The sequence below is a fragment of the Anoplopoma fimbria genome, chromosome 7, assembly GCF_027596085.1.
Source record: "Anoplopoma fimbria isolate UVic2021 breed Golden Eagle Sablefish chromosome 7, Afim_UVic_2022, whole genome shotgun sequence".
In the NCBI taxonomy this organism is placed as follows: Eukaryota; Metazoa; Chordata; class Actinopteri; order Perciformes; family Anoplopomatidae; genus Anoplopoma; species Anoplopoma fimbria.
Genome location: NC_072455.1, coordinates 21,567,357 through 21,577,360, shown reverse-complemented (window position 1 = coordinate 21,577,360; position 10,004 = coordinate 21,567,357). Strand labels below are relative to the sequence as shown.

The window sequence follows — 10,004 nt, the reverse complement described above, 5'->3', positions numbered from 1 at the left end:
TTTTTTTAAAGAATTTATGAAAAACACAGAATGATGAATGGAAAGTTAGGCATTTTAAGCATCAACATAAGTTTATTCTACAGAGAAACTAATCCACAGCATAAATCCATTTCACACCATTCTGTACACACTGGGGGGGGGGGGGGGCAGCAATCCCAAAACTAGCGTTGCTTCTCTGAACACACAAACAAACGTAACAACATCCATGTAAACTGAGGCCATCGTCAGAGTAGACCATGGTTGGCACCTTCCTTGTCTTTTTGCAAGAAGTAAAATGTGCAATTAGCACAAAATACAAATTGCTCTTTACAAGTTTAATTCTTGTGAAATGATATAAAACATTATCCTACTGAATGGACAGTCCATTTATGAAGCAGGTGTAAAGCAAACTCTGTGCTACATGATTTGGAATCAGTGGTGGGATTTTTCCAGACACAAAAAGCACACAAACATGTCCTTCTTATAGTTTTCCCTCATAGGAATAGTTTGACATTAAGAGTAGAAATTGGAATAGTTAAACATTTCCAACTTTCCGCCAAAATGTCAAACTTTTCGACTGTTGTCCATCTCTCACAAATCTAGCTAAGCTACATGGGTGCTACACGAAAGAAAATCACTTTCAATATGCCGACACACCCTGTGGCCTCAGATGATAATACTTAGTGACTTGGGGCAACTTGCAGAAAACTGAATAAAACACGGATGAAGCAGAAAAAGAGGGTAGTTTGTGTCACACTCTGAATGCAAAGACTGTAATCCAAGGATGGGTTTCCTTAGAGGGTCTTTAAGCTACAATGATCTCTGTTTTATCATTAGTGGAACAAAAATCAATGCTCACACCCAGAGCCACAGAAAAAGACAGAGAATAACTTGAACACAGTACAATACTTTTTTTTCTGTGGCAACCAAATTAGCTCTTGGTTGTAAATCTTTGGCTGAAGCTTTGATTAATTCTGACAGTAACTTTGCCTTTTCTTCAAGGGCAGCCTTAAGGTGTGTGTGTCTCGCCATGACCAAGTTACAGTAGGGGGGAGGGGCGTTTGCAGCCAACACGAGCAGAACCTGATCGAACTCTTTCTACAAAATGGCTCTGTGTTGCCCATGATGCCGCTGGGTTACTCCGCAACACATTGCCGCGTGTCTTCGGTGTATCCTCTGTGTCGGCATCGCAATAAGCCAAGGCATGACTTCAAGCGATGGCTTAAAACGCAGTCTCTGAGTTTAGGAATCTTTGAGAGTGGAGCACCTGTCCTCCTCGCAGAGCAAGCACCAGGTGGAGAACAGAGCCTCCCTGGATTTTATAGTCCGCTGCTGTCTTCTCATCATTCCTGGCAATAAAGACAAAGGGGATGGGAGGCAAAAAGACATAAGACAGCAGAAAAACCCACAACATATTAATCATTAATAGCAGGTCCTAAATATGTGGTTTAATTCATTATAAAGACTTGATGCTGTAGTTTGAAACAAACATTATTAAAACTAAAAGGAGCAATTAGTGCATTTGTTTTGGGCTATTTTCAGCCGCCAGTTTGGTGACAACGGAGGTTTATCTGGCTTTAGATACGCACGCAGTAACTTCAGTGTTAGTTTTTGTGGTTTAAATGGGATGCATCCACAATAACAAAAATGCAGAATATCAAAACTGTGTTATTATATATATATATTATATTAGGACACTTTATTCTTACATCTGTTTCCCACTGTAGATCAACCTCTGCTGCTGCGGAGGGATCCCTTCTTTCTCCTCCACCCTTTCTTTAATCCGCTCCACCTGGATGAAAATAGATGCAAAACATTAACACACACTGAATAAAGGGAGATGATCAGCATGCAGAACATATAATAATAATAATAATAATAATAATAATAATAATAATAATAATAATAATAATAATAATTACATACCTTGTCTGTGGGCTCTATGTCAATCTCAATCTCTTTGCCTGTGAGTGTCTGAGATGTAAAACAAAAACAATGTCAGGTTATTGTTGAGGAGATTAGGAGACTGGACACATGTGTATCTAACGTAAACCGTTATAGTTTCACTCACCTTCACTTTGATCAGCATCTTTGTCGTGGAGCTGGACCAGCAGTATGATTATACCTCACTTTATTGTCCGATAATGATATTAATATGATGTTGTTTTTTAGGAAACTTGATAGTCATTCCTTTGCAAAATATAAGGGGTGTTTCCTGTGCTCCTCAGCGGATCTCCGACGCGACCTTTAGTGCATGACAAAGGTTCCGCTCTTCACATTTTCTTCATAAACCGTCTACAAAAAGCATAATTTCCACCTTAAAATATCTGACATTAACGTGAGTCCACGACACTATCAAATATATTTCCTGAATCTCTTAAAAACAACATTTGCGACATCATTGCGACGCGGCGTAAAGCAAGCCTCGCGTTTGTAGTTTTTTCCAGCGCGCCGCCCACTAGTAAAGCCCCTTAAAGAACTACAGAATGGCGGCCAGTTGGTGTCCGCCCCCGTAAAGCTTCCCGCTTCCCAACTAGCTGGTGTTCCTCAGCGGATCTCCGACGCGACCTTTAGTGCATGTCAAAGGTTCCGCTCTTCACATTTGCTTCATAAACCGTCAAAAAAAAGCATAATTTCCACCTTAAAATATCTGACATTAGCGTGAGTCCACGACACAAGCAAACCCCAAAATATATTTTCTGAATTTTAAAAAAAACTTGCGAGATCATTGCGACGCGGCGTAAAGCAAGCCTCGCATTTGTAGTCTTTTCCAGCGCGCCGCCCACTAGTAAAGCCCCTTAAAAAACTACAAAATGGCGGCCAGCTGGTGTCCGCCCCCGTAAAGCTTCCCGCTTCCCGTCGATAAGAAAACAAGCTGCACAGAGGAAAGCAACCGCACTTTGGGTAAATACTTTTGTAAAAAAAAAAACTAATTTGCTGCTTAATAAATTAGTTGTGTTTAAGTAACGTAAAGCAAGTTGATTTACATTTGACACGTTTTGACCATTGCTCAGCGTAGCATTAGGAACTGCTAACCAGCTGATTGCATCCTAGTTATTAGATATTACATCTCCACTGAGTAGTAATTACAGTTTGGGGTCATTTTGCCATATCTTATTAAATGCAACAAGCATGTTTGCCATTCAATGGGTTAATGTCAGACTCTGTTTGATGTAGTTGATGACATTTGATTCCCATGTGGGAGTGAGGAGGGAAGAAAATGGAGTTCAAATGAGCCGTCATCCTAAAGTCTCATGCCTCCCTCTGTCACAGGACCAAAGTGCTCCATTTCACTTCTCTAGTTGCTGTACACCCTGTTTCCAAAATGCCTCGCATTGAGAATGACATCAAGCTGGACTTCAAGGATGTGCTCCTCCGCCCAAAGAGAAGCACACTCAAGTCAAGGAGCGAGGTATGTGTAAGAGCTGAGGATTTAGCCTTTGAATACAGATTGTTTCTATTGCCTGGGGAAGTCATTTGAATGAGCACACTTCCATGTGGGTGTTATTCAAGTAGAGAATTCACATTTCACCAGCTGGTGAGAGGATTCAAGCAGTGACACAAACCTGCATCTATAAAATACATATAAGCTCCTGCTGCCCTCTGACTGTAGGAACACATTGTGAGGCATCGCTCAAATAAATTGTTTCCCATTTAAGTGGACAAATCTATAAAAGTATTAAGTACGCTAATGTGACATTGTTCTTGCCTTTCCCAGGTAGACCTGATGAGGAGCTACACTTTCAGGAACTCCAAGGGCAGCTACAGAGGGATCCCCATTATCGCTGCAAACATGGACACCGTGGGGACCTTTGAGATGGCCCTGGCTTTGCACCAGGTAAAGTATGCTCTACATGGGTTGTGTATACATCACATATTATTTTACAAATAGCGTCATTAAGCACTTAAGGTTATGGTTGATTTATTTGAATATTATTTCATATTTTCTCTTGCACAAACGTTTTTGTTCAATTGCTCTGCTTTTTCTTTCTTTTTCTCTTCCACTAGTTTACTCTCTTCACCACGGTTCACAAACATTACTCCGTGGATGACTGGGTGGAGTTTGCAAAAAAGAATCCTGAATGCCTGACGGTAGTAGCGATTGTTAATTCTTATGGTACATCTATTTCTGGAACTTTAATAAAGCTGGTATTTATTGTAACACAAGTCTTTCTCTCTTCTCCGTTTATCTCCCAGAATGTAGCAGTGAGCACAGGGACCGGGGAAGGCGACTTTGACCGGATTTCAGCCATAGTGGAGGCCGTGCCACAGCTGCAGTATATCTGTGTCGACGTGGCTAACGGCTACTCTGAACACTTTGTTCACTTTGTCAAGGACGTCAGGGAGAAGTTCCCCTCTCACACTATAATGGTCAGTAGATGTCTGCCTTTAAACTGCAGTGTGAGGGGCTGAGAGGGGAGTTGATAATCACAGTTTGACATTTCTCTGCAATCAATTAAAGATATTTATTATTATTATTGTTTTTCTTCGGCTCAGGCAGGGAACGTGGTGACAGGAGAGATGGTAGAGGAGCTGATCCTGGCCGGCGCCGACATCATCAAAGTAGGCATCGGACCAGGTGAAACTACGAAACATATTTCTACGTCTATATCGTAATTTATACTATATCAAAGTTACTATGAGGAACTTTTAACTTGTTATGGAACAGTCTCAATTTATAACTGATGCCTCTGTATGACCTTCATGAGTAAACGAGATCATCAGTGAAAAGGGGACACGGGTTAACCAGAACCCAGACTGAGTGGAGCAGATTTCAGACCTCTGATAAAGTAAAATAAGAGGTTTCTGAGGGGAATCTGGTACTCGTAAACACTGCCGCTTCTGTCCACAGGGGCCGTCAAAAATCAACACAAAATGAAAGTTCCTCGTAGGAATTGAATTTGCTATGTAATAAACCATATTTCTTTTGGCACATCCAGATCAAATAGACCACAACCAATGCTTGCAAATTGTATTTCTTGGCTGCAAATCATGAGCTGCAGACCAGAAAGCTAGAAAAAGAAAGAGCTAGAAGGAGAAGGAGTCATCTCTTGACCCCGTGTGTCTTCCTCTACAGGCTCTGTGTGCACCACCCGTAAGAAGACGGGGGTGGGGTACCCCCAGCTCAGCGCTGTGATCGAGTGTGCAGATGCCGCCCATGGCTTGGGTGGCCACATCATCTCTGTGAGTGACTCTCTCCTCTGATAACCAAGCGATTTAATCATGATTTTTACACAGTTCTTGTGTAGAAATAATGTGATAGTTTTGGAAAAATAGGCTCATTTGCTTACTTGCTCTTCCTGTAGTAGAAAGTGGTATCGATAACCTCGTCTAACTCTGGGCAAGAAACGACGATTTCTTAAACTGATATATATGATAGAAACTATTGATCACTCATCTCTTCTTTTTGTTTTGCCGTCTCTCTTTCACACAGGATGGTGGATGTACTTGCCCAGGAGACGTCTCAAAGGCTTTCGGTGCCGGAGCGGACTTTGTGATGCTGGGCGGTATGCTCGCCGGCCACTCAGAAAGCGGCGGAGAGGTCATTGAGAAAAATGGCAAGAAGTACAAGCTGTTCTATGGAATGAGCTCCGACACGGCGATGCAGAAACATGCAGGAGGCGTGGCTGACTACAGGTCAGAGTCACAAGTTATTTTAGTCTATAATAAGCTATAATGTTTCTTTCTTATGTGTTTGTGTGTGTTTGGAGTGTACGTAGTAAACACCGTCTCTGAGGATAATCCCAGTGTGTGTTTTTTCGCCCTCCAGAGCGTCAGAGGGGAAGACAGTCGAAGTTCTTTACAAAGGCCCGGTGGATGTGACAATACGAGACGTCCTGGGCGGGGTCCGCTCCACCTGCACCTATGTTGGTGCAGGCAAACTGAAGGAGCTGAGCCGCAGGACCACCTTCATCCGGGTCACCCAGCAGCTCAACACGGTCTTTGGCAACGACAGCTGAATGTCCAGCTCGGCGCTTCTTCGGAGGGAACGATAAGTCTGCAACACTGCCTGTCTGACTCCTGGATGCTGTTTGTGCATCGACCATGTGCGAACACGAGTGAACAGACATGAATATTAATACTTAAAAAGTCCTTTTACTATGCTTATTAGTTAAAGCTAAGGTTTAAATGCAATTTCATTTTATTAGGTTTGACTTTCACTGACATGAACAGACATATTTGAAGTCACTTTACACTCTGATGTTACAATTTTTTATCCAATCTACAAAGAGTTTCAGGGGTCAGAGTGTTTCTAGACTGTAAGAAGTAAACTAGAGCAGTATGTCTACAGCTCTACACATGTCTGCTGCCTCATCATTCCAATGCTTAGTTGTTGTTATTATGCCCAATGCCGGGATCATACTGTAAATCATTGCCACGCACATATACAATTATAGCAAAAGTCTTAAATTGAAAATGAATGTTTTTAGAAATTCAATCATTCCACCACTTTTTAAATTTTGCACTTTTGTGTTTTGTAATTTGAGATTTGAGAGTCTAATATTTAATTTTCGTTATTGTTTCATAGATATGTTATGAGACTACAATGTATTTTAGTAAGTGAATGAGGTATAGACAGAATTCATACATGGGCCATTATATACTGAATGTACAGTCCTAGAGCACATAGCAATGAAGTGCTGAATTCCTAGCAGAAGTGTTATTCAACATAAAGATATCTGCAGCTTTCCTCTTCTCTGGTTCTAGCTGCTCCTGTTCAGTACCAAAGGTTGTGTGAGCTTAACATTAGCTAAGTGCGCTTTCAAATTCATTTCTGATTCATTGTATTCCTTTAAATTAAGTTAATTGTTCCTCAAAGGTTTTAAATTATGAGCATTGGTCTCACTTCACACAGTGTCTGCAGTTACTTCACTTCAAGCAGTGCTTTGTTTCATTTTTCGTTACAGTTTTTAAATTCACTTGTTTTAAACGGTCAATAAAAAACATTTCACATCTTACAACTCTAATGGCTTTATTATTGAATGGATGTTGCAAATTCTGAGCTTACATTGTAATATAACTGAACTAAGTGAGAGCAATGATGCATTCAGCACCAGTAGATGGAGACAAACGCACTTAACTGGCAGAGAGAACTAATGAACAGCTCTACAATCAAAAGACACCTGAAGATGATCTTTTTATTGGTTTATTTGGTAGGGACAGTGCACATTAATAAAACATTTCTGTAAATGCGCCAGAGTTAGCCAAGAGGCTATTTTACATCTGTAGTCCCTAGACAGATGTTTCAAAGTCACCCTAAAGACAGAATATAAGTTTATGCATTATTTACCCTTTACAAAGGTTACAGAAACAATAAAAGAAGAGAGAATATTAATATAAGTAGTAACATAATTCAGGACATCCTTGTACATAATCAGGTACTATTAAGACATGCCACACAGAGGCTCGTTAAACAACACATACGGAGCAAATAAATGAGGAGAAAATGAGGTTAAATAGAACATGATTACATGTGCTTTAAGTGTATGATGTGTATTTTGTACAATAAAAATCACAGCACTGGTTGATTACTGATATCTGCACTAGAAGCACTACATATTGATTTGACAGCAACTTAATAATCAACGAGATTTATACTCGACCAAAGAGACTTTATCATTGTATATATTTGTAGCCATGCACTTCTTAGATTTGTATAATGATCATCAGTGTCCCACCCATTACAGAAGTTCACAAACTTCCTCTGTGGTGCATATGTCTGTTGCTCCACAGGAACATTGAGAGTCGTGGTGAAGCCCAGCACCAAACAATGTGCCCCTGGCCCCTGGTCTGCTGCGAGGCTTCCCACAGGTGCACTTTAATGTCTGCTGGTGGGAAAATGAGACAGTTTTCGTTGCCACTTGAACAAAGGGGACCAGGTCCAAGTTGTTGAGGCTCATCTTAATTGTGAGTATTTCTTCCTTCTGGTGCTTTCCGATTCTGCTGAGGAAGGACAGCGAGGAAGACTCAAAGTTCCAAAACACCTCCACCACTTCAGGTCGTGGTACGGCCTCATCTCCATTTTTTCCCTGACGTGTGATCAACACAGTGTAACTCTGTTTCTCTGGTCCGGTCATGACATGTCTGGGCGTCGGAAAACCCAATCTACCTGGTGCAACAGGACGCTTATACTCTTTTGTGAGAGAGCGGAGCTGGTTATCTGTGCAGCACAGACCATATACATATCCATCCATCAAGTTATTTGTAGAATGTTTGTCACATAAACCGACGGTCCAGTCAAAGTCTTTGGAAAACCTGACCATCCACCTCTGAAAGTTAGGAACTTTCTGGATATTACGGATTAGAAGAACGGCAGAACATTGCTCCAGCCCACTGCTGTGGAAGACCTTCTTTCTGTCTTTGGACAGTGACATGCCAAGGCCGAAAATCTGTGGGTTAAAGACCAGGTCTGAACTAGTAGCAATGAGCTCCTGGTGGTTCTCTGGGTCAACCAGAGACAACAGCGATTCCCAGAAGTGGCCCGCTTGCTTCACCATTTTTTCACCATTCTGTCTTATCTCCTGAAGCAGTTTGTCCTGGTCACTGCCAGGCTCCAACCCTTTCCTCAGATCCACAGCCTTGGCCTTCTCCACATCCTGATGCACCTGGGAATACATCTGCAGGAATCTGAAGGTGTCCTTCTCCTGCTGCGCTGCCTGCATGCGGCTCCTGCTGGTTTTGATCGACGCCATACGGGCAGACACTGAGCTCTGGACGCTGTTCAGGGCGATGTCACGCAGGCTCGTCACAGCCTCGATGAGGAACACGCTGGAGCGACCCAGCTTCTCTCGCTCGCTCTTCTCCCACTTTTCCAGACCGACGTCCTCAGTTTTCCCCAGTAAGGCCTGCTGCTCAGCGTTGAGCTCCTCCGTCAGCTCTTTGTGGGCTGTGGAGAAGGTCTTCATATTGTGTAGGCGGTGCTGGTCTTCAATGGCGCAGGAGACGCACACACAGGTCATGTCGTCCAGGCAGTAGTACTCCAGGAGTTTGCCGTGCTGGGGGCATTTAGTGGTCCCACATAAAGCCATAGGCTCAGTCAGAGGATGAGTTTGCAGTAACACAGGAGTGGTCAGGTGGGCCTGGAGATGCTGGACGCACATGGAGATCTCACACTTCATGCAGGTCTTCCTTGCCGGTTTCCTGTCCTCCTCTGTGCACATGTCACACAGGATAAATTGTAGATCCTTTTGTAGATTCTCAGACATCTTTTCAAAAGCAGGAAGTCCTGTTTTGATATTTCTTGAATATTATTCAGATTTGTCCTTTGGATCCTCCTTGTGGCTCTTTGGTTTACTCTGTTTTGGTTGAAAACTGCGATGAAATAGGATTTTGCTGAATTTAGCAGTTCACCCGTCTCTGATCTCTCAGTGTCTGGTCTGAATGCTCTGCCACAACAACACTGCACTTCAGTTTCGTTTCTGCTAAACAGAAACTCCAGGGGGTGGAGCCATGCTGTTTGGCCTGGTTAGGCTGTATTTCACATTAGAAATGAGCAACACCGATGGGAGTGGGAATTTATTATATAACTTGCCAATAAATGTTGGTGTAACTCTTTGTGTGCAGGAAAGACATTAGGATTCATAAACTCATTATAATCCAGTACAAAATCTTACAATTATTTCACCATATTCCCATGATATTCATTTATATGTTCTTGGTTTATATTTAATAACATTTGCATCTTTAGAATTGCTACATTTTTACTGAAAAATAAAATGACTGAGATGTTTGTACTGACAGGCAGTACCCTGACCTGAAGTGGTGAAGGTCATGGTAAGGCCTCATCTCCATGTGTGATTGACACAGAAGTAAAACCCTGTGTTGTTTCTCCGTTGTGGCCATGACATTGTCTGCTGCCCACTTGAAATGACTGCACAGATCTAACATTTAATGCAGATCTTATGTGCCTGTTTCCTGCACTCATATGTGAACATGTCACACAGGATAACTTGTGGGTCCTTTGGTAAATTGCCAGACATGGTTTCAGAAGCAGAGAGATCTTGGGGTTTATTGTTCTTTTGTTT

The 10,004-nt window shown here is 42.1% G+C and overlaps 3 protein-coding genes across 3 annotated transcripts; 1 reads left to right on the top strand and 2 right to left on the bottom strand.

The window, feature by feature from the left end:
• Window positions 1-58: 58 nt before the first annotated feature.
• On the bottom strand, window positions 59-2,327 carry nedd8 (NEDD8 ubiquitin like modifier). Its single transcript, XM_054601877.1, has 4 exons — window positions 2,051-2,327; window positions 1,906-1,953; window positions 1,689-1,771; window positions 59-1,328 (listed from the first exon to the last, which is right to left on the bottom strand). Exons 1-4 carry the CDS (start codon window positions 2,066-2,068, stop codon window positions 1,202-1,204), a joined length of 276 nt encoding a protein of 91 aa, XP_054457852.1. The 5' UTR covers window positions 2,069-2,327; the 3' UTR covers window positions 59-1,201.
• Window positions 2,328-2,818: 491 nt separating this feature from the next.
• Window positions 2,819-7,033, top strand: gmpr2 (guanosine monophosphate reductase 2). The gene is made up of 9 exons (XM_054601876.1): window positions 2,819-2,883; window positions 3,253-3,391; window positions 3,698-3,817; window positions 3,988-4,071; window positions 4,177-4,350; window positions 4,477-4,558; window positions 5,057-5,163; window positions 5,414-5,616; window positions 5,750-7,033. Exons 2-9 carry the CDS (start codon window positions 3,305-3,307, stop codon window positions 5,937-5,939), a joined length of 1,047 nt encoding a protein of 348 aa, XP_054457851.1. The 5' UTR covers window positions 2,819-2,883; window positions 3,253-3,304; the 3' UTR covers window positions 5,940-7,033.
• A 79-nt stretch (window positions 7,034-7,112) lies between these two features.
• On the bottom strand, window positions 7,113-9,363 carry si:dkey-183c6.9 (tripartite motif-containing protein 16). Its single transcript, XM_054601873.1, has one exon. The coding sequence runs from the start codon at window positions 9,183-9,185 to the stop codon at window positions 7,662-7,664; it is 1,524 nt and encodes a 507-aa protein (XP_054457848.1). The 5' UTR covers window positions 9,186-9,363; the 3' UTR covers window positions 7,113-7,661.
• Window positions 9,364-10,004: the final 641 nt, after the last annotated feature.

Excerpts from the sequence above, each read along its gene's own strand:
- si:dkey-183c6.9 (XM_054601873.1), bottom strand. The coding sequence starts at position 9,185 with ATGTCTGAGAATCTACAAAAGGATCTACAATTTATCCTGTGTGACATG.
- nedd8 (XM_054601877.1), bottom strand. Across the intron at positions 1,772-1,905 it reads ACATAGAGCCCACAGACAAG|GTGGAGCGGATTAAAGAAAG; the intron begins GTATGTAATTAT and ends ATTTTCATCCAG. Across the intron at positions 1,329-1,688 it reads ATCTACAGTGGGAAACAGAT|GAATGATGAGAAGACAGCAG; the intron begins GTAAGAATAAAG and ends CTTTATTGCCAG.
- gmpr2 (XM_054601876.1), top strand. The coding sequence starts at position 3,305 with ATGCCTCGCATTGAGAATGACATCAAGCTGGACTTCAAGGATGTGCTC. Across the intron at positions 3,818-3,987 it reads TGGCCCTGGCTTTGCACCAG|TTTACTCTCTTCACCACGGT; the intron begins GTAAAGTATGCT and ends CTCTTCCACTAG. Across the intron at positions 4,559-5,056 it reads CAAAGTAGGCATCGGACCAG|GCTCTGTGTGCACCACCCGT; the intron begins GTGAAACTACGA and ends CTTCCTCTACAG.